At 31.9% G+C, this 22693-nt stretch overlaps 1 protein-coding gene and 1 pseudogene across 1 annotated transcript in view; both read left to right on the forward strand.

The window, feature by feature from the left end:
* The first annotated feature begins 16 nt into the window (after window positions 1-16).
* Window positions 17-22693, forward strand: part of LOC140044221 (intermembrane lipid transfer protein VPS13D-like) — a 113825-nt gene continuing 91148 nt past the window's right edge. Inside the window, exons 1-13 of the mRNA XM_072088699.1 lie at window positions 17-128; window positions 1060-1137; window positions 2549-2739; window positions 3318-3410; window positions 3779-3895; window positions 4550-4675; window positions 5276-5320; window positions 5654-5895; window positions 6475-6643; window positions 7984-8085; window positions 8477-8663; window positions 9648-9964; window positions 10826-10992. Coding sequence (XP_071944800.1) covers window positions 32-128; window positions 1060-1137; window positions 2549-2739; window positions 3318-3410; window positions 3779-3895; window positions 4550-4675; window positions 5276-5320; window positions 5654-5895; window positions 6475-6643; window positions 7984-8085; window positions 8477-8663; window positions 9648-9964; window positions 10826-10992 — 1931 coding nt within the window. The 5' untranslated portion in view covers window positions 17-31. The remainder of the gene's footprint in view (window positions 129-1059; window positions 1138-2548; window positions 2740-3317; window positions 3411-3778; window positions 3896-4549; window positions 4676-5275; window positions 5321-5653; window positions 5896-6474; window positions 6644-7983; window positions 8086-8476; window positions 8664-9647; window positions 9965-10825; window positions 10993-22693) is intronic.
* Window positions 1491-1608, forward strand: LOC140045734 (5S ribosomal RNA; annotated as a pseudogene).

Consider the following 22693-nt stretch of genomic DNA (forward strand, 5'->3'; position numbering starts at 1 on the left):
CATATGACAGGTATAACTTCCGACACTAAAGATGTTGGAAGGTTTAGCAGCGTGGGTACTCAATACCTATCTTGGAGAATATGTTGAAAACCTTAACCAACATCAACTCTCCATTGGCTTTTTAAGTGGTAAGGTCATTCACATTATTACCAGCATTGACAATAAAACATTACTAATCCCAACATCATCAAGAAGGTCAATAACCAATAACAATATCATTGTAATCTATATCATCATCTCCATAATCTTCCTTATCATCTTCGACACCATCATCATTATCAATATCAGTAGCATCATCAACAGTCATCATTGCATCAGCAATTCTCTTCTTTTCATTTTTTTTGTTCAATGTATTACATATACCGTAATCTTATGTTTTTCTGTTGGAGAAAAATAAAATTGTATTGTCCCTTTGACTAATTCCAAAAAAATTAAAGATTTCGAAAAAAGGTGGGTCATCATTTTGAAGTATCATAATAGTTTTTAACTATCACCAACAATTTTTCGAAAAAAAAAAAATTTAACTGAAATACAGACGTTTTTTGTTAAAAAAATAACTTTGACTTCCAGTCAAAGTTTTCAATCAAAACATATCCCATAATGAAACGCGCTTGTTTGGCTACTCTGTAGTTCATAATCATAAAACTTCCTCATGATCTGTGTGAAAATACCTTCTTAACCGTGACGAGTTGTAAACAATCCTAATTTAGCATATGCATAATGCGTACTCATGGTTTGAAATCTTTGTTTACTTTCGCTCGTGACGATTTTCCAGATGAAATGTAATCAAACTAATTTACCTGTTAATTACGTAAACTTGTTGTTTTGGCTTAAATTTTCGACTTAAAGTGAATGACTTTAATATTACTTTGATATGGCAACTTTAAATTTACAATATTTTGACCTTCATTTTTTTGTGTTTCAAGGGACAATACATCTTTAAACAAAAAAAAACATTTAATACAAAGAAAATGTCTTTGTTTTCCATACTCATCCAAGAGTATGTGAATAAAATGCCAGTAAATTTAGAATTAATAAATTCATTCATTTCATCATCAGGTGCTGTCGAACTTGAAAATCTTCCACTAAGAAAGGATGCATTGAAGGAACTTGATCTACCCTTAGAAGTCAAAGCTGGTAATGTATTCTATTTATTCAATGATATTTAAATACAGGTTGATTGTAATTAATAACAAACATGGTTTAAAATGAACAATGTCTCAAAACAAGATACTCATCCAACTTTTTGCATTTATTAATATTATAAACCCTTTTGTGTTATAGAACAAAAGAATACACTTTAGTACTTAGTAATTTAGCACACAAATAGAAATTGACAATACCGTTACAAGCCAAAGTTTGTACAGTAGATTGTCTGGTCGTGTATTGGAACCAAAATGAGCTTTTCATTTTAAGAACATTTATTAATTTCAGTAATAGCAAAATAACAATACATACGATTATAAATTCAATGATATTTATAAATTTTAACATACGGCTTTACCACGTTGAAACACCGGTTCTCGTCAGATCACCGAAGTTAAGCGACGTTGGGCCTGGTTAGAGCTTGGATGGGAGACCATCTGGGAATAACGGGTGCTGTATACGGAGCTGGGGTCCCGTTAGGCATTTGAAGTCAGCACTGCTGACTCTTATGGCAGCCCCTGCATCTAGTATCTGCCTCAGACCTCTGGGTCAAGGTGGGCACTGGACGAGAGAAGCCCTTGATCAATGTTAGGACCAATCAAGGTGCTTTAAACAGTCCTGGCTTTGTTTGTGGCGGTAATTATCGCTGTTGATTTCGATTAAATAAAATAAAATAAAAATAATTAAGTAATATTAATTAAGACCATTATTGGGTATCACTATCATGTAAAACAAAGAAATGAAGAACTACAAAGCAACAAAAACATTTCATTATTTCAAAGTGTATTGTTGTGTAATTAGTAATTTTAAATTAAAAATCTTTTAAATTTTTTTTTGAAAAAAAAAATATGGATTTATTGTCTCTTTGACGAATTCCAAAAAAATAAAATATTTCGAAAAAAAGTGGGTTATTTTGAATTATCATAATAATTATTAACTTTCACCAAAAATTAGTAAAAAAAAAAATTTAACTGAAATGCAGATGTTTTTTTGTTCAAAAAATAACTTTGACTTCCAGTCAAAGTTTTCGATCAAAACATATCTCATAACGCAACGCGCTTGTTTGGCTACTCTGTATGCATAATCATAAAACTTCCTCGCGATCTGTGTGAAAACACCTTCTGAACCGTGACGAGTTGTAAACAATCCTAATTAGCATCATGCATAATGCATACTCATGGTTTGAAATCTTTGTTTACTTTCGCTTGTTACGATTTTCCAGACGAAATGTAATCAAATTAATTTACATGTTAATTACGTAAACTTGTTGTTGGCTCAAATTTTCAACTTAATGTGAATAACTTTAATATTACTTTGATATGGCCAATTTAAATATAGAATATTTTTCATTTTTTGTGTTTCAAGGGACAATGCATCTTTAACAATTGTTTTTACGTAATAGGTTACATTGGGCGTATCAAGTTACAGATTCCAGTGAGACATCTTAAGAGTGAACCATGGGTCATTTCAATTGATAATCTATACTTAGTAGCTGGTCCAGCAGCTCGGTCAGCTTATAATGCAGAGAAAGAGAAATCATGGCAGAAGGATCACAAAGATAAGCAATTACAAGCATTGGAGAGCCAATGGAAGGTAACAGTGAAACATATTATTGTACATCAAAATGAAACATTGCTGATGATAATTCATTATTATAAATTCCAGTATAGGAACAGTGTTTTGATTTCACAGAGGAGTACATATAGAAGATATTTGTACAGCACACCATAATATCACCACTTTTCCACTGTGGTTCCGGGCCTTGATAAGATCCACATACGAGACAAAACAACATTTTAATATTTAATTAATCCTGCTATATTTAGCCTGAAAACCAAAATTGTCAGTACGCTATAAATGGACCTTCTACGACCCTGGTTCTTTCCCTATTCCCTTTTCTCCCAATAATAATTCACTTTTTGTTCTATTGTAGGAGTTTTTACATCACAAAATCTTAGGATTTTAATCATAGCATTTAAAACACTACAGTGTACTATAGTAAATCAATAATTCTTGGTCCTCTCTTCTTCATCTTTTGTTGATGGTTGTTACAGAATTCAATTTTTTTGTATTATGTGTATCCTATGGACAGTTTGTCTGATATAAAATTGAAATAATATTATTAATTATACAGTATTGATATGTTACATTTTTTGTTCTTACTTTTTTAGGCCAAAATGGAACTAAACCTGCCAAAATCTGGCTCGTCATCGTGGTACACTTATTCAACATCACTTCTCTACAACATTATGGAGAACCTGCAGGTATATTTAAATTCTATTGACATTTAGTGCATGAAATTGGTATTATCCTTGTTCTTGTATCAAGAGAGTAGCAAACTTTCGTTTTGGGACAAAGGAGACAGCAATTTCTACAAAAGATTTTTAATTTTTTTGACATGCGTATAAGCCAAGTATACGTGGCTCTGTTCATTATTTGGTCGATTTTACATTCGTACTTTGTCTACTGTCTGAAGCTATTTAACACCCTCATAAATTGGATAGCAATAACACATTAATAATAACTACTTCAATTTCTCAAAACCTCCTATAACTTGAAACTCAAAATGATAGGATCAAATTGATTATGTACATATGATTGGTTTATTTTGTATTTATAATCTATCTTTTAGCTTGTAGTGAAAGATGTGCACATTCGTTATGAGGATTCAACAACAATACCAAATGAAACATTTGCGTTTGGTATCACTATAAACAGCTTGTCTGCTCAGAGTACTAATGAAAACTGGGTAAATTATAAACTATCAATATACTTATACATTTAAATTAAAGGGGTATTAACATGTGGGGAGTAACACTGTCACATATTATGATAGTAACGTCGTTCTTCTTCATCGTTGTGTGTTCTACAATCAACATCTTGTTTATTACGGAACAAGGAGGCTTAAAAGACTACTTTAAGTGGATATGTGTAAAATTTGCTGTGTTTGTTACTAGCATGTAAACAGGCATTTCCTGAATCGTACCATCTCAGTAAATCAGTGCTGTTTTCTACGAAACTGACAGGACTTGCTTGCGCACTATGAAAGTGATCAAATGCCAGTGAATGTTAAATACACAGTTGTATTTGCCTCATGAATTATTCATGATTCAAGAGATCATGTGTGCATAATCATCAAGGCAGCTTTGTATCCCATCAGCAATTAGTTAGCCTGGAGCATTAATACTGTGTGCAGTGTCCCAGGTTCAAGTCTGGCTCAATATATTTGTTTTTAGTGTATGGAGAAGATATTGACAGTTGTAGGCTTATATTACTGTAGAGTTTTGAAACTGCGAAGTTAATGAGTTAAAAAACAGTGCTTTATAGTATGTGAAAATGAAAAATGTGTACTGTACCAATAACTGGAGATTAGTAATATTTATTCTTATTTCTCCTTATCTAGGAAACCAACAGTGCTAGTGAAAGTGACAGCAAAATGCGCTTCAAGCTGATTGAACTCAAAGACTTTGCTATGTATTGGGATATGGATGCCCAGCTGCTTGGAGATCAAAGCTGGGAAGACTTGGCAGTAGGTCACATTTGCGGATTAATTAAGTCTACAAACCAAACAATTAGATAACCTTTAGGCAAATAATATATTAAAATAAATTGAAAATGATCCAAAACCACCTACTAACCCAAAATTAATCACAAAACCAACTATAAATGCAAAGGAAAGGCAATAAAAAAAAATCCTGTATTTTCCATTGCATTATAAAAAACATTGTGGGTCTGAGATATCCAGTGAGTTGACCGACACATTAAAGATAGGTATGGGATTATCTTCATCCTATTCACAGTACTGTACATCGTTGCAAACGCTACCGCATGTGTGGTATGTTTAATCAAGGGAATTTAACAGGAACTCATAACAGTCCTTTGGTCTTATGTCTGGCTGCGACAAATACCCACAGTGTGTACTATGTAAATATTCTTCACGGTGCACGGTGTCTGTTAGGGGGTGTGGAATTGATTGTATCGCAGCCACAGATAAACCTTTTGATCTTCGGAGCTCAGCATTCTGTTTGTAGATTGCCTTGGTTTAATCCTGTTTTAAAAGGGCTTGAATGCACTATAAATAAATAAGAAGTAAAACTAATAAATATATTTATTTAATCACTCGTTCTAGGCATCACTACATATTTCTACAGATAAAACTGGAAAACAAAATAATGTAAGTGCCTTATTACTTATTTTTTATATGCATTAATAGTTCTTATATTTTTGTGATTTAGTTTCATTCATCCGCAAATATGCAATATTTTTTAGAGTAGCTGTGGAAAGCTTAGTTCTTGCAACATCAAAAAGAAAGCATTGGGACATCTTAATTGAAAAAGTACTGAGCTTCCATGGATGACACTAGAAGTATCATACAGATTCTGGAATTGAAGAAAAACACTTGTACTTTTTGTGCCACAACTAAATTATTTTTCTTTTTGCATAATACAAATATTACATGTTGATTGAGTCGGTTTGTTAATATTATTGTATTTCTCCTATGTTGTAGAAACATGAGTATCTATTGGAACCAGTTACCGCCAAAGCTAAACTGAGAAGGAATTGTTCTCCATTTCCGCTACGTTCTCGTTTAAAACCTCGCTTCATCGTTGACTTAGAACTCGATAAGATACCACTCTCATTGTCACAAAGTCAGTATCGGTCATTAGTTGGTCTTTTAAAGGAATTCGAAAGGCACTCGCAGTCACTCAAGTTTAGGAAATACAGACCAGAGGTTCCAATAATAAACAAGTGAGTATTATTTTTATTTGCTGTTATGTATTTTGTGGCCATTACCATTTATTTTGTAATAGCAGATTTTTAAAGAAGCCTATAATCTCTTTCCTATTTCAGTCTGTCCCACTATCATCATCTGAGACTATGTCTACCACAGATGCAGCAAACTCTCTATATCTGAGTGCAGACATTTCATTTGCTTGAATTGCACTTTATAAATATCACTGCATTACACATTTATAACTATATTGAGGGCAGCATAGCTGGAAAGCAAATAATCATGAAAGCATGTTGCCTAAATATACAAACAATAGGGGCGTGGTGATTTGCTCGTCCACTTAGTAAACTGTTACCATATGACATCAATTTTATGATTTGCGCATTGAGAACTTTTTCAGTGCCAAATGTAAGACATTTTTTCAGTGAAATTTTGATGTTTTGACTGAATTATGAGTAGAAAACTCTGTAATTTGGCACAGGCATATACCTGTTCATATGCTAGTTTAGCCTGATTATATCAATGTTCATAATTAATTCCCAGCATTGTTTTTATTCTGTTTGATATTGATTGATACAAATTATGTTAAATTTCAGTGCAAGACAATGGTGGCAGTTTGCAATTACCGGTATAATGGAAAATATAAGAGAACGCAATGAAAAAGGAACTTTAACATTCATTCAGAAGAGATTGCAAAACAACAAGCAATATATAAGTATTTACTCAAAGATACTGACAGCTGATGTAGAAAATAACAAGGACAAGGTAACTGATTTAAGAGCCAGATAAAGGTCTTTCAAACCTGTTCCAGCACGGTTCCGGTTCGGCACCAGGAAAGAAAATCAAAAATAAATGTTTAGTTTTCACTACGCTCTACGTGGCTATGCGGCAATCAATATGCGAGTGAAATAAAACATTGATGTTCGATTTGATTTGCCGGCAGGTGTGAAAGACCCTTTGTAAGATCTTGTTCTGTTCTGGAATCTTTTGAACTAAAACATTACCTACCTACCTACTATAGCAACATAATGTTTTATTTCTTACTAGCAATTAAACCCACCCCAGGGCGGGTTTCAAAAGTAGTTTTGAGAAGCATTCTCAGTACATAACACCTAACGCCAGTATATCCTTATACTCACCAACCTCCATCCCTCTTCAATAACACCCCACACTCTTTTTAATAAAAAAATTCTTCCCAGGACAAATTCAATTCAACGTTAGCTTCAAAATGAGTGGGGTATACATAGCTATGACAGGCCTATGAAAACTGTGTAAATGAATAGGTGTCATATTGGCTGATAATTAAAATATCTAATTTTGATACTGCAGCCCACGGCCTTCTTTCTAATCTCACCATCCCAGCCACAATTAACTAACCTTAACTCATCCCCTGGACAGTTCAAATTTATTAACTTTTCCTAGTACAATTCCAATCACATATTTCATTACGCCAGTATTTCCGCTCCCCCTCCTCCCTCCCAACACACCCTCCCAACACACCCCAGATACTGGGTGATGTGTTAAAGACGGTTCCAGTACAAATTATGTTAGCCATCACTCCCAACCCATAATCCCTCAGTAGCAGTTTTCAAATGCAGTTTAAAACATTTTAAGTACAGTTTCGGTCATGGTGATAGGCCTACATCCCCACCACAAACTCCAAGTCCCTTCCTAAGGATTATTAAAATACTGATAATATTAAAGTAAAGTAAAGTATGGTAAAACATTTTCCAACCACAATTCTGGTCAAATTGATAGCCTACTACCCCTAGCCTAAGCAAACAAAATTCCCACTATCCTCTGACCCTCTGATTGATTACATTATGAACATACGTTATATCAAACTTTTTATAAATATAATTATATAATGATCTAGAAATGATTTTGTTGCTTAAACCAACAACTAATTGTTTTGCTCTAAAATTTATTTTTTTAAATGTACTGATGAGATTGTCAAAAATGGTTTATAATGTACTTTGTATTTACAATGTATACTATATATAATATACTAAGGTACCGTTTTGATCGTACGATTAATCGGGAAACCACCTCACGACAATATTAATGGGCAGCAAACTAATTTTGTGTATCGTTTTTTTATTAAGGAAGAGTTGGAGAAACTCGAGGAAGATTTAACATTTGATGAAATTCGTTTACTGAGAGAATTGGTATTTGGCCAATTAGAGAAAAGAATAGATGATGGAGAGGTATGCTATGTATAGTTCAATAATTGTTTTTATAACACACCTGAGTGTATCCTTGCCATTTGATTGGTTAATGATGCGTCATGTGCCGTTAATTATTAGGAAAACCGATAATGGTTCTAATGCATGTTCAACTTTTTGTCAAGAATTTGATTATTTTCTGCCAACCAAGGTTGTGACTAATCCGTGTTTGAAAACCAACCAGAGCCACTGATCATCACTGGGCCCTCTGGGAGACCAGTCTTTTACTGAAGAGGTTACCCAGTATAAATATATATCAAAATCAAAAACTCCACATGAAAAATTATTGCCTTTTTCAATGTCATAGCCTCCTATAGCCTTTGACATTGATTCAAGTCTCAGAAAAATTTGATTTTGATACATTTTTTTAAAGGAACTGTTTAAAAAACCGACAGAAGCACCGTCACAGCAAGGCTATGGGAGCTGGCTTTGGGGATGGGGAGGATCGTCAACTGTTGAAACAGCTGCTACACATGATGAAGGTACAGATTCATCAGTTGATGGACCGTTGTACACTGAGGAATCAGCAAATACATTGTCTTCTTCTCCCCCTGCTTTTGGTGGGTACTTTCTATTATCATTTTGTGTAAATACTTACTTACTTACTTATTATGTCATAAAAAGTCTGAAATTTAAATTAAGATCTAACACTCTACCTTTAGACTTATAAATGGTCCAATGATGTGTCCGGTCTTTGTACTTTATGTGGGAATGGTGAAATTGAAGACATTAAACATTTTTTTATTAAACTGTAAAGCATTTGATAATATTAGAATGAAAGAATTATCCATTCTACAAAATAATCTTGTGCTCTGTAATGATTATGACACATGAAATCGTTACACAACAGCAAGTGCTGATGATAAATTACAGTATATTTTAGGTGGAGATTCTATCGCGATTTGTAAAGAATCTGAGACCTTTTTTGATTAGTTTTGTAAACAATACACAAGAGCTGCATGGGAGAAACGGTCAGAACTTAAATCTCCCAATATATAGATTGTTTTTCTTTTTTATTGTTGCTTTTATATATGATTTGTAAATATTATACACCTGTGATAACAACTATAGGTCATCAGTACCTGATGTTGAAACACAATGGTTTGTAATGTAAACTCTTTTTTTTATATACCTTTTTAAATTATCAATTCAAACCTATGATACTGTAGGACAATTTAATACAGTACCTGTATTACCATGTTGATAATGATTTTTCTTTTATATTTTTGCAAATAGTTTAAGAACCTGTATCCGTCATATAATGTATTGTTTTGATGTATTATGTTAAATTGGATGCACCACTTCTGTGTGTGCCACTGATGCAAAGGTGTCATTTCCTAATAAATTATTATTATTATAGTGCAATTGTGTATCATTGACATTTAATTGCTAAACCACAAACTGTATTTCTATAATAAACCTGTTTTTCTATATCTTTATTACGTTTCAATTTGTAATTTTATGAAATCAGTGATTAACATAGAGCTTGGATAGTTACATCCAATTTGGATCCAATCTAATTTGTTTATATTTATTTTTTTTAGATGAACAAGAACTAATGGACTTTATTGGCGACCCAATGGCTGACAGTACTCTACTGAGACGAGATCAAGTCTTTGTTGTTTTGAACTTTAACCTTAAGGGTGGGTCGTTCATCCTTTGCAACAGCACCTCTACAGAATCATCAGATCAGCCATCAACTATAGCTGAACTCGAGTTTACAGGTGTAACTATGAACATTGAATCTCGTCTGAGAACCAACTCAACATTTTTTGGTGCTAAATTGGGGGCGCTGTATTTAAGAGATCGAATGACTAAAGGATCTTTATTTCCAGTAATTGTTTCACCACAGCTTAAAAAGGTATTAAATATCCGTTACCCTTTTACACCACAGATTTAAATTGTAAACAGAAAATACAGAAATATGATTTGAGTACAGATGGGAAAAGATGTTTCTCATGTAATCAATCAACTACTGTTTTCGAGTGGTTAGGGCACAGGCACTGCAAACTATAGCCATAACGATGGACGATAAATATATAAAAATGCATTTTTTTTACATAAAACAAAATAAATTAGAAAGGTTTTCGTTCTAGAACTATAGGATAATCATTTATGCTGTCTTTGATAAAAATAATATTTTTTAAATTCCAATCAAATGACGTCATGATAAATAAAAACAATAAAATCGTTCTATTGTCACGATATTATTGCTCTTACTAATCATGACGTCATTTGATTTGACGTGTGAGAATATCATTTTCATCAAAGGAAGCATAGAAGGTTATTCTATAGTCTATTGTCTATTTATTGTCTATCGTTATCGTCCTAGTGTAAATGGGCCTAAGGCTCTCCTAGAGCTTGTGTGCACCTTGAAGAACACATAAGTGGGGCTTACCCAAGTGTACTTTTCCATCTCAAATAACATATATTTAGCATGTGAGGCAGTAAGGAGACACAATAAGGAAGGTTCAGTTCAGTTCAAAAAACATTTATTTGTTCAACAATGGCATTATACAGTATAATATATAGATGTGTACATAAATGAAAACATTAGTAATAAGCCATCATTTGGGGTCTTCTCTAGAAGAAATCAAGAAGGATAAGGATGATGAACTGCAAATTTAAAATTAAAACCGGACAAATTTAAAGTTTGAATTATTTGTTATATAATCATCAAATCAAATTATATTTATAATAAATATTAAACATTTTCTTTTAGGATGAGGTAGTATCACAATCAAGGACTCAGTTTGGGTTGTTTTCTCGGTTAACCAATCCATCGCCTTATCAGAATCAAGCTACTAGCATAACCCGACAAAAGTCTGAAGATGTACTCTTTGAAATGACATATGAATCTAACCCTCCAGGCACAAATGTTGACTGCAAGTATGTATTAGACAATTCCGATCCTCTGTACTGTATCTATAATTTGTACAGTATCATAGGCATTTTTGTGATACAGGGTCATATGTATCACATAAGACACCTGTATCAATGCCATGTACATAGCCTAATTGTAACATAATACATGTGATACATACACTATATGTTTGCACTATATTAAAGAATTTGCTTATGATACTGTACAAATTATGCTATACCATACCATATAGAGAATCAGGTGACCATTTAAAAAATTAAATTATGTCTATGTTTCTTTTAAAATTTGTAAAACATTCTTTATCTTTCTTCAAAAAATTACTTACTTGGCTCAAAGACCGGGCCGGACCGTTAATGAACCACTAATTACCCATCATTAGTTCAACTTAAAGCTTTGTAACAGACACTTTATGAGGAAATAAATTATGTGTTTGGTTCAGTAGTGAGTTTGTAGAGAAAATGATTATATAAAAATGTGTATGTATATTTGTATGTATGGCCGTGTTTCCGCAGCAAAAACATAATTATCGTTTAATTTTTTAACCAATAAAGTGCCAATCACATCACAACAATTTGTCCTTCAAAGGTTAAAAATTATAGCATTTAACTGATAATTATCTGTTTGGATGAGATAATTGGTTATCCGCACTTGGCGGATAACCCCTTGTTATTGTCAGGATCTTTTTTTTTCTTTTTTTTTTTTTTCTATCTTATTCTTCTTTCTTTCCCGGAATTTTGTTCGCAGCGTATCTCTAATTCTGGCCAATATAAGATTGTGTAACTTTGTCATAAGATTGACCTCTAGCTGTAGATGTGCAGGACGTTTCGTTTTTTAACTTTAGAGTCGCGCAGCGTAAGTTACGCGCGATTTTATGAATTTCAATGATTGATCATAGATTAAAAATCAAAAGTCATTTTGTATTGAAACTTGGTGAAAATTTAAGTCATATCAAGCGCAAACTTTCTATGGATTAAAAATGGCATGTTTTACAAAAAGTTACGCGTGCACGCGCGTTTAAAATTTTAAAATGCGAAAAATCAATTTTTAATCAACTTTCTACGCGTTTCATGTCATTTTAAGCATTTGAAAAATTCCCACGAGTGCGCAATTTTTTTACGCGCACGTGCGCACGTAGCGCAAAAACATATTTTTTTTGCTTGATTTTTGCTTTTTTAGCCTTTTATAGTAAATTTACCAATTTTCAATCAATTTCGACTTAAAATCACGTCATACGAGCAAGTAGAATTAAACAATTTGCGCGCATTTTTGATGAAAAAGTTAAAAAATTTGTCAAAATTATGCCTTTTTTTAAACAGTCATAGATTCTAAACTTCGTGGTGAACTTTTTTATAATTACATATTCTGGTAGTAGATGAGTTGCAGATATCAAATCATGCATGAATATGGCTAACCGGACATTGTGACGTCATCGTATGATCACGCGAATATGAAATATAGGATTTTTGTCTATTTCGTCATAGGTTATCATATTTAATAGAGCGCATCTCCACTTATTCGTATTCCATTTCCCCACCATTTTATTATATTGTCTAGGTCAATAAATTATCTTTCGCATGGTTTACCATTTTTAAAATTGTTACGACGTCATCATGTTTAAAAGTGTAATAAACTTGGGTCACTTATTTTCATCAAATTTTTTATTTCCATTAAAATTAAATATTATATAGCTCCTCAGAATGAAAAGTGAGACTCATGATTAAAACGTTTTCTGGAAGCTGTTGAATAGTAGATACGAATTCATGTACTCATTTTGCGCATCGGCTGTTGTGACGTCATCATATGGCCAGTTTAAAAGTCGTTTTTTCATATATTGCGTCATAGTTCATGACTTTTAAAAGAGCGTGCATCCATATTCTACGTATCCAAATTTGTTTAACACGTTGATATGTTGTTGCTCAGATAATTCACTTCCAAAAATGCTTTCTACGTATTTCATTTTGATGACGTCATCATGTTAAAAATTTGAATAAAAAGCCGGTTCTGTTATTTTCACCTATTCTGCCTTGTATGTAGTATATATACAGTATATAGTGTATACTGTATATACTTAGACAAAAAATAGAGGGCACACTAACATTTTATTTTCTTCAGGTCAAAATGGTATAATCGTTAATCGCAATATTCTAACGTTACTAACCTAATTCGTCCATAGTGACGAGTTCAAATCTATTTTTTTTTTATATTATTATCCTTCTTTCTTTCCACCAATTTTGTTCGCAGCGTATCTTTAATTCTGGGCAACATAAGATTGTATAAATTTGTAATGGACATGCCTTTATGTTTCTTTTTGATGACATCAAAGAATATTGTTCCCGTAATTTCAGTTCTGCTATTTACCATAATATACTACAGTACAACCAGTTACAGAATTATGTGTGAATAATAATAGCAATTTATTGTCTCCTCTGCTCTGTGTTTTGATCCAATGGAATCTCAGTTCTCAGTTACAGTGAAACTTACCCCAATAGATATAATAGTTCTCATAAAACTAATATCATCACACCATAACTGTTAAAAATAATCTTTTATTTCAAACAAATAATAAGTATAAAATGTATGTATTTATAAAAGCTTTCATTGGTTATTGCAAATTGTACCAAATTGTCAACATATAGTAGGCTGTTTATACTATACAGTAGTTTATTTGGTGATCAGTAATTTTACTTAGTACATTATATACATGTTCATTTGTTAGTTGTGGATTCATTAAACTTATATTTATTGATCTATTTATAGAAGATTCTTATTTTTTTAACAATCATTAATATAATTAATAATTTAATCATTGGCCGCGTTTAGACAATAGCTATGAAAGAGCGAATGACTGCATTACTGACTGCCTAAAAATCCAGATCCTATTATAATTGAAGAGTTGAAACCATTCTATTGAACACCTAAAAACCAAAACAAAATAAATTGATTATTTTTGCAAATGAGCAAATTTATTTTATTTATTTATTTTATTTTTATTCATTTGACAGCCAACAGCGATGAAACCGCCACTAACAGGTTGAATCTAAATTACTGTATTAGTATTGGTAATCTTATAAAACAAAACGTATTTTATTCTTCTGTTAAATGTAACTTTTTATTTTTAACATTACTTGAATACCGGTAGATATTGAAAGAGTATTATGTTCACAGATTGCAACATTGCATATTCAAATTCAGAACAATATATATATAATAATATAACAAGATTAAAATGTGTTTACTCACCGGATATTGTTTCTCCTATACAGGAGAATGACATGGGTTGAAGTTACAGATTATTCGCTGCCACTTGTGCATAGATAATAAATCGATTATTTTTGCAAATGAGTAAATTACTGTATTAGTAATTTAATGTGGACCTGGATAGATAGAAAAAATAATATAAAAAGCAATTATACAACTGAAATTATGTATAGACCTAATGAAGTATTGGTAATCGTGTAAAACAAAGCGTATTTTCTTCTTCTGTAAAATGTAACTTTTTATTTTTAACATTACTTAAATACCGGTAGATATTGAAAGATTATTATGTGCACAGATTGCAACATTACATATTAAAATTCAGAACAATATTTATAATAATAAAACTCACTTAAAAACAAGATTAAAATGTGTTTACTCACCAGATATTGTTTCTCCTATACAGGAGAATGACATGGGTTGAAGTTACAGATTATTCGCTGTCCCTCTTGCATAGATAATAAATTGATTATTCTTGAAAATGAGTAAATTACTGTATTAGTAATTTCATGTGGATCTGGTTAGATAAAGAAAAAAAGAATATAAAAAACAAGATTAAGATTAAGATTTCTCCTATACAGGAGAATGACATGGGTTGAAGTTACAGCTTATTCGCTGCCCCTCGTGCATAGAGAGTCAAATGATTTTCAGCTTGTTTTTATCAAATTGTTTTTTTTTCTTGATTTGTATTCAGTTTATTTTCAATTCTTAAAAAGTTTTTATAGTATTCTCCTGAATGATTTTCCTGTATATTATATATTAATATATTTTGACGTTCTTGACCACGCTTGCACATATAGTGATAGGCCTAATAGTATTTCATTTTGGTTTTTCAGTTTTTCTCCATTTCATAATGTAAGAATGTAATAAACAATTTGAAATAATAATGCTATGCAAGTTCAATTTCTATTTACAGAAATATAATTCAAATACTTAAAAACCATTGCTGCAATTAAAATTTAATTTGAATGGCTTCATGATAGCTATAATAAATTGGAATTACTTCAGCCTGTACTGAATCAAGACCTTTGCTATAAACATGATCAATCAATGTATTGTTTTCAGTGGTGGAACATGTAACATGTTGTCGGTACTCATTCTCTGACATTAAATTATTCACTCTGGAAGATTGTTTGAAAAGATTTTCATTAAAATCACCCATTACAATACATTTTGTACTCACTTTTTGTAACTCTTCCAAATATTTTCTCAAATTTTGACAGAATTGATTAATATCATAGCTTGGGGGTCGATAAATTACTGACACGGAAACTGAAATTGGACTTGTTATTAAGAATGAAACTGCTTCTATATCATTATTACGTATGTTTAATCTGCTTGTAAACGTGTTCTTGGTATACACTGCAACGCCGCCATGAGCCTGATTTTTTATTTTGGAACTCAGATCATTTGTATTGGAATACGAATCATACCTTGCTTGGTGATACAATTTATACGGCTCAATACTTACATCAAAAACATCATCATCCTTATTTAACCACGTTTCAGTTAGACATATAATACTAGAATTCATAAATAAATCATTGCACTGAAGATCAGCAAAATGTTGTTTAAGCCCTTGAATGTTATGTAACATTATTGAAAATTTAGAATCCGAATCATGACCTTGTTTTTTAAATTGTACATATGATTCCATATTATTTAAGCATTTCTTTATGTTTGGATCACAATAAATCAGATTATGATTAAGATGTTCAATAGTAAGTCCAGATACTGAAGTAACACGACTGAGGGCTACGTATGCTTGTCCAGGTGCAAAGGTATTTTTAAGGCAAACTACTGCTTCATTCATTGTCAATCCTTGGACTTTATGAACTGTGCATGCATATGCTAATTTGAGAGGAAATTGTTTTCGACTGTATTTATTCCCCATAGATTCTTTAAACATTTCAATTGCCTGAACACCGATTTCATTATTATCAAACTTTACTTTAATAGATACTGGTTTGGCGTTACGATTGGGTTTGACTATTTCATAAACATGTCCCATACATCCATTCGTTAAGCCTTTTTTAACATCTACATTTTTAATCAACATCACTCTGGCATTAAGTGCAATCCACAAATAATTTAGTAAACTAGTTTGACGTGAATTCCGAGGTTTCTCACAAATTTTAGTCTGTTTCTTGGCGTTTACTACACTATCTTCTGCTTCAATGCATACAATGTCTGTACAGGTTTTGTGCAACATTTTTTTATTCCATTCATCAACTTGTTTATTACGTGGGTAAATATGAACAGCATCTTCACATTCTTCCCCTGTTTCACGTGATTTTAAAACAAATAAATCGTTATCAGACAAACAATCATGTTTTTCTTTTGTACGCAATTTGTTTAACAATAAAGCAAATTCTTTATCTTCTTTTTGTCTCATGATTTGGTCTAACTGTACTTGCTTAAAGTTATCTAACCACAGTGAGCTTTCCAATGTGTCTTTATATAACGAACTGCCCATCACTGGGGGTAACTGATAAAAATCACCAACAGCAATTACTGAAATGTTACCAAATGGACTATCGTTGCGTACTTGTTTTATTTGCCTTAATCTTCCGTGGATATACCAAAGTAACCTTTGATTTACCATTGATATTTCATCTATAATAACAATTTGCAACTGACACAACTGATTACGAAGTGCACTTATTTTTTCTTCTCCAAGTGGTTGATACGGAAGTGAAATATTAATCGGGATAGACAAAGCGCTATGAATTGTTTGGCCTTTAATATTATATGCTGCGATTCCTGTAGGAGCTAATTTCAATATTGACGAATCATCGGGATTTTCCATAATTTTTCCAAGAATACGTGTCGCTTCATTATAAATACAGTTTACCAAATGACTTTTTCCTGTACCAGCGCCACCAGTTATGAAAGTGTAAAATGCTTCAGGTTTTTTACCATTAGCTTTGTCTAAACACCATTGTCTTGTCTTATAAAATATATGTTGTTGTTTTTCATTTAAAGATCGAATCATTTTGTTCAATTCTGGTCTTGGAATATTAGATGAATTAGACTCTACTTTAGATGTATGATTTTTTTGAATTCCAAAATCTGGAATGAAAAATTCATCTTCTTCATCATCAACCTCTACATTTGGCTTTGGGTTGTCTAACCTTTCTTTTTCGCTTTCTGGACATAATAAACTCCATGCATCTTCTTGTGGTCCAAATTTTGATAAACATTCCTGTGCTTCTTCAACATCATCAGCACTTTTTTCATATTGTTCCATGTTTCCATGAACTATTGACTTTACCGTTTGTAATTGACAGCCACATAATTTCACACATCCTTTCTCATGAAATTGTTCATACGTTTCAAAATTTGGAGGTTTTAACTGTTCATCTTTTCGAAATGGTAGAAATAACTGAAGTATACTCAAAAAATATTTCTCAGGTGCTGTATCCATTGGAAATCGAGGGTATCTTACTATAGCATTACTAGTTCGTGTTCTTTTTTGGATGAATCCCAACTGTTTTTTTAACTGAAATACATTCTTTTTTTGTTTGTTTCCTTTCATTTCTGATGAACTCAATATTCTATATTCTGAACAAAATTTTGCAAGGCACATTTTATTAAATTCAGAACTATTAGGTCGAGCTTTATATTTGTCGATCTTACTTGGCAACCATGCACTTACATCATCATCTTCTTTGTTTTTAATTACACTTAGTGGTAAACTCATTCTGACAGGATTAGGTCCTACTGGGATAAATTCAACTTTCCTTGAACATTCTTTTAATCTTAAACTACAAACACGATAAATACTTTCTTGTGCAGACACTTCTCGATTATTCATATAAACATTACCAAGTTTTCGCAAACTTTGCCTAGCATCTTCATTGCCTTCTTTTACTTCTGATGCTGCATGATTTAACAGTAAACCCATTTCACGTTCAGATTTTGACATATATCCTATAACGTAAATTATACATGCATATACATTTGTAATATATTGAATATCCATATTAGCATTCCATGCTCTCAATAAGGAAGGATTATATTGATTTACCCACACATCTTGAGGGTTTCTCTTTATAACAATCTTTTCCTCAGTAGCCACACAATTATTTGCTTTCTCAAATGCACTCTGTGTAATACCTAAACTTTGGAAAAGGTCTATTGCATTTTTATATGTTTCTTCATTAGTCACAGCATCTTTTACTGAGGTTAACAGTTCCATTGCTTGTTTATTGTCATCATTATCATCATTGTCTTTATCCACAATTGTAGGTCTCATAACAAATGTATTTCCAGAAGGTTGTCTGGGAAAGTTAAATCTGCAATTTGTTCCCTTTTTTTTACATGATTTAGAATGTCTTTTACTGTGAATTTGCACACTTTTAACAATTTCATTCAGTTCAGGATCTACAGTTTCACATGGCACAGCACAAGAAATATATTTATCGACAAAATTAATAACTTCGTCATCTTTATCTGTACCAAAAATAGGAGCATTTTCAACCCATACTAACATATGAACATGTGGACTTCCTCTCATTTGAAATTCAATTCGGTAAAAATAATCTATGACTTTACCAATAGGCTGTGCTTCAGACAAAATTACATTTTTCAAAAAAGTATGAAATCGTTTATCAAACATTCTGGCAACAGTCACTGGATTTGATTTCAACAAATTACATTTATCTGCCCATTCTAATTCTTCAATGTTTCTTTGGTCTCCAGACTGACTTAGCAATGTCGTCATTATTTCTTTCCAACGGAAATCAGCACTTGAGAATGAAAGAAAGAATGTTGGTTTTCCAATCTGTCTAACCATTGCTATTATATCTTTCTGTGTAGCTTGCCAGTACGGTGGAGTTCCACGAATTTGTTTTAAAAATTTATAACCCCTATCAGATTTTAAAATTTCCTCAATTTTGGTAACATTTTTTAAATCGGATACAGTAACTTTACTAAAATCATCCTTTTTACTTGACCCTTTTCGCAATGCAATGGAAATACTTGATAAAATTTGTTGAAGTTCATATAACGATTGAGCATAAAATATGAATTCTGTATTTTGTGCAAACCTGTTATCTATATGCATTAATCTATTATGAAAATAACGTCCGAGTGTTATTTTAACATCTCTCGTATCATGGAATGTTGGTTGGCCTGTTGGAAATAACACTGGAAATGATTTTGCTTCATTGCTTTTATTACTTAACAATGCAATAGGACTATTATTTTCACATGGTGCACAACAAATTATGTCATTAAAATATTCATCAACCAAATTTTGTCGCCTATCAACAGGTTGCAGACTTGTATCAAAGGTAACACCACATAATCGGTCTTCTACTTCTTCTTCTACTTCTTCTTCATTGTTGTCTATACATGTTTGATTTTCTTCTCCATTAGTAGTTTCACTTTCGATGTTTTCTTCAGATAAATAATTGTGCCATTCTTCATTAATAGCTATATCAAAATAGCACTTGTTATGATCTTGTAAATATCTAAGAGCTTGAATAACATTGGCAGTGTTAACAAATTTATATTTGTAATAACCTTTGTAAGACAACTTTCGTTTCAATTTTACGGATATTAATTGATCATCAACCTCTGGTCTAGGCAGCATTTTCACAGTTTCAATAGTATTTGATGGTACACATACAACTGGTCCATGTATTCCATGCTGTCCACCTTTTGGTAAATTCATTAGTTTCATAAAAGGAATGTTTAATCCAATCAAATGCTGCTCTAAATTATTTAAACACCTGAGCTCAGGAGGAATATCATGTAATTGTAAATTGTTTGAATTGGCTTCTGCAGGGACTTTACCGTTTAACAATTTTCTGTGGCATGTGAAACAAATCCATAAACGACATCTTGGTGATTCGATAAATTGACAAGGTGTATTACATTCATTGTTGCAAATATGCAAATAATTTTCATTTATACAAGCCTGATTTTTGTACTTAGATTTGGTGCACTTCATAACTTGATCTTTGAATAACATTTTAAAGCAAACACAACAAATATATTCAGGACCACGAGAAATTGTTTCCCTGAAGTTTTCTAAAACAAACTCAAAATTAGTGTTTTCTGCTTTGATTTTTTCCCGATTCTTCATGTTTTTCTTCATGATTTTTTTTCGGAACCTTTCATCACCATGATACTTTTCTGTAAATCTTTGCTTACACTTTTGCTTACATCTTTGACGAAATTTTGAATTACCTCGATATTTCTCTGCCAATTGTAGCTTACAGTTGTGTCTAAATTTTAAATTACTCCGATACTTTTCTGCCAATTTGTCTTTGCATTTTTGTTTAAATTTCAAATTATTCTGATACTTTTCAGTAATTTTTTTTTTACAGTTTTGTCTAAATTTCAAATTACTCCGATACTTCTCTGCCAATTTCTGCTTACACTTTTGTCGAAATTTCAAATTACTCCGATACTTCTCTGCCAATTTCTGCTTACAGTTTTGTTGAAATTTCAAATTACTCCGATACTTCTCTGCCAATTTTTGGGTAACGTTTTCTCTAAATTTTGAATTATTACAATACTTCTCTGCTAATTTTTGCTTCAAATTGTGTCGAAATTGTAGGTCATTGTGATACCTCTCCTTATTTCTTTGTTTATTATTTTGTCTAGTTTTATTTCTAAATATTGTATCATTGTTGTATCTATTTTTCATTGTTTCTTTCAAATTTTGCTTAAACTTTTCATTAAATTTATAATTTAACAAATTGTTGGCTTTTTTGGTTGTCTGGTAATCCAAATCAATGTTGTAGTTATGTCTAGCTTTATTTCGTGCCTTAACATTATATTCAGGTTCACATCTATACATTTTGTGTTGTCTTTCTCTGTTTTCCTTCCTCTTTTGGAATTTATAATCATCATCACCATATCTTATTTTTTGTGCCTCTTTTACTTTGCGTTTCTTTTCCTCTCTGTATAGAGAATCACTTTGATATTTGTTTCCGATTTCATTTGTTTCTTTTGAATTATTGTTTTCTTCTCTTTCCCGTTTAATTCTCTGTCGATTCTTTGCTCTTTCTTTTCTAATTCTATAAGATTGTTTTCGTTTTCCGCTAAATAGTTTTACTCTGCTTTCTGAACAAGTTCTTTCACCAGTTTTACGGTGTTTGTGTTTTGGTTCTATATCTTCAAATGTGTCACAAGTTTCATTTCCCGTTTGCTTTCGTTTCTTTGTTGTAGAATTCTTTACCAAAAAAATCGCCTCTGTATTTGACAGTTTATTGTGGGATGTCACATTCATATCAACTTGTCCTGTTGTTTCCTGAACATTATTTTGACTCACATTGACAGATTCTACTACATTAAAATGCACATTCATGGTGTACAAAATATATATACCATTGTCAGTTGTAACATCATCTATTCTTCCCGGCTTTTTAGCAGAAAACAATTGCCACGTCAAAAGTTGATCATTAAATGAATAAATATCTGTATTAAGCAAGTTTGCCATTGCACTTATTTCAGTATTGGATGCCCACGTTCCATTATCCATTACTCTTTTTTTAAACACATATTCCTTAACTGATCTATATTCGTGACTAAATGTATTAATAAATAAGTCATCAGTTTCCAATAAATGATTAGTAATTGCTCTTCTTAAAAGTAAATGATTATCTTCAGTCCCAGAAATAATGTATGAAATTGCACGATAAAAACAATTACCATCACCTGTAATATTTGTAATTTGAAGAGGATGTCCAATCTGACTAGCTCTGTTAATACCACAATTCATATCGGTATGTTCACAATGAATGCCTAATTTATTACACATGTTTTTCTTTTGTGCTTCTGAGGTAGGAATAAATTTAAAATTCTCGTCAGGTCTTTCTGCATACTGAACATTAACAATTTCAATATCACTATCACTTTGCCATCCATTACTTGATGAGACATGACCTTCTTTATTATGTGTTTTGCCTTTAACTTTATAATCAATATTCTTTTCTGGTAATCTTGTACTACATTTATACTGATAAGACGTACTAGGTTCATCAACATCGACGTTTCCCAAGTTGCTTTGTTCACAATTATCATCGAGCACAGAAGCGGAACATAACATCATAGACTTATTTTCAATATTTACACCAGTCAGTTCAAACTCGGTTTCATGTAAATTACAGTTCATTGACTTTGCTAATCTTATACAATAATCGTACACACCTTGCCAAGATGGACTGTAAAGTAAAATACTCTTTCCATGTTCACTAACACAACCAAATCGATTTCTTGCATGTGGATCAAATATAAGAAATCCATTTACACGTTTGATAATAGAAAATGTGCTTCTGTTGAAATTCATAAAAAATGCATCATGTTGGTGTAATTCTTTTTCAAGAGCTTGGTTTAATGACAAGGCTCCGTATTCAGCCATAAATTCGAGATTCCCATCTATTATGCCAAAAACTGATTCTTTGGGAGATATTACAAATGTGTTATCCAAGATAT

This window comes from Antedon mediterranea, chromosome 3, assembly GCF_964355755.1.
Source record: "Antedon mediterranea chromosome 3, ecAntMedi1.1, whole genome shotgun sequence".
NCBI classification, from domain to species: Eukaryota; Metazoa; Echinodermata; class Crinoidea; order Comatulida; family Antedonidae; genus Antedon; species Antedon mediterranea.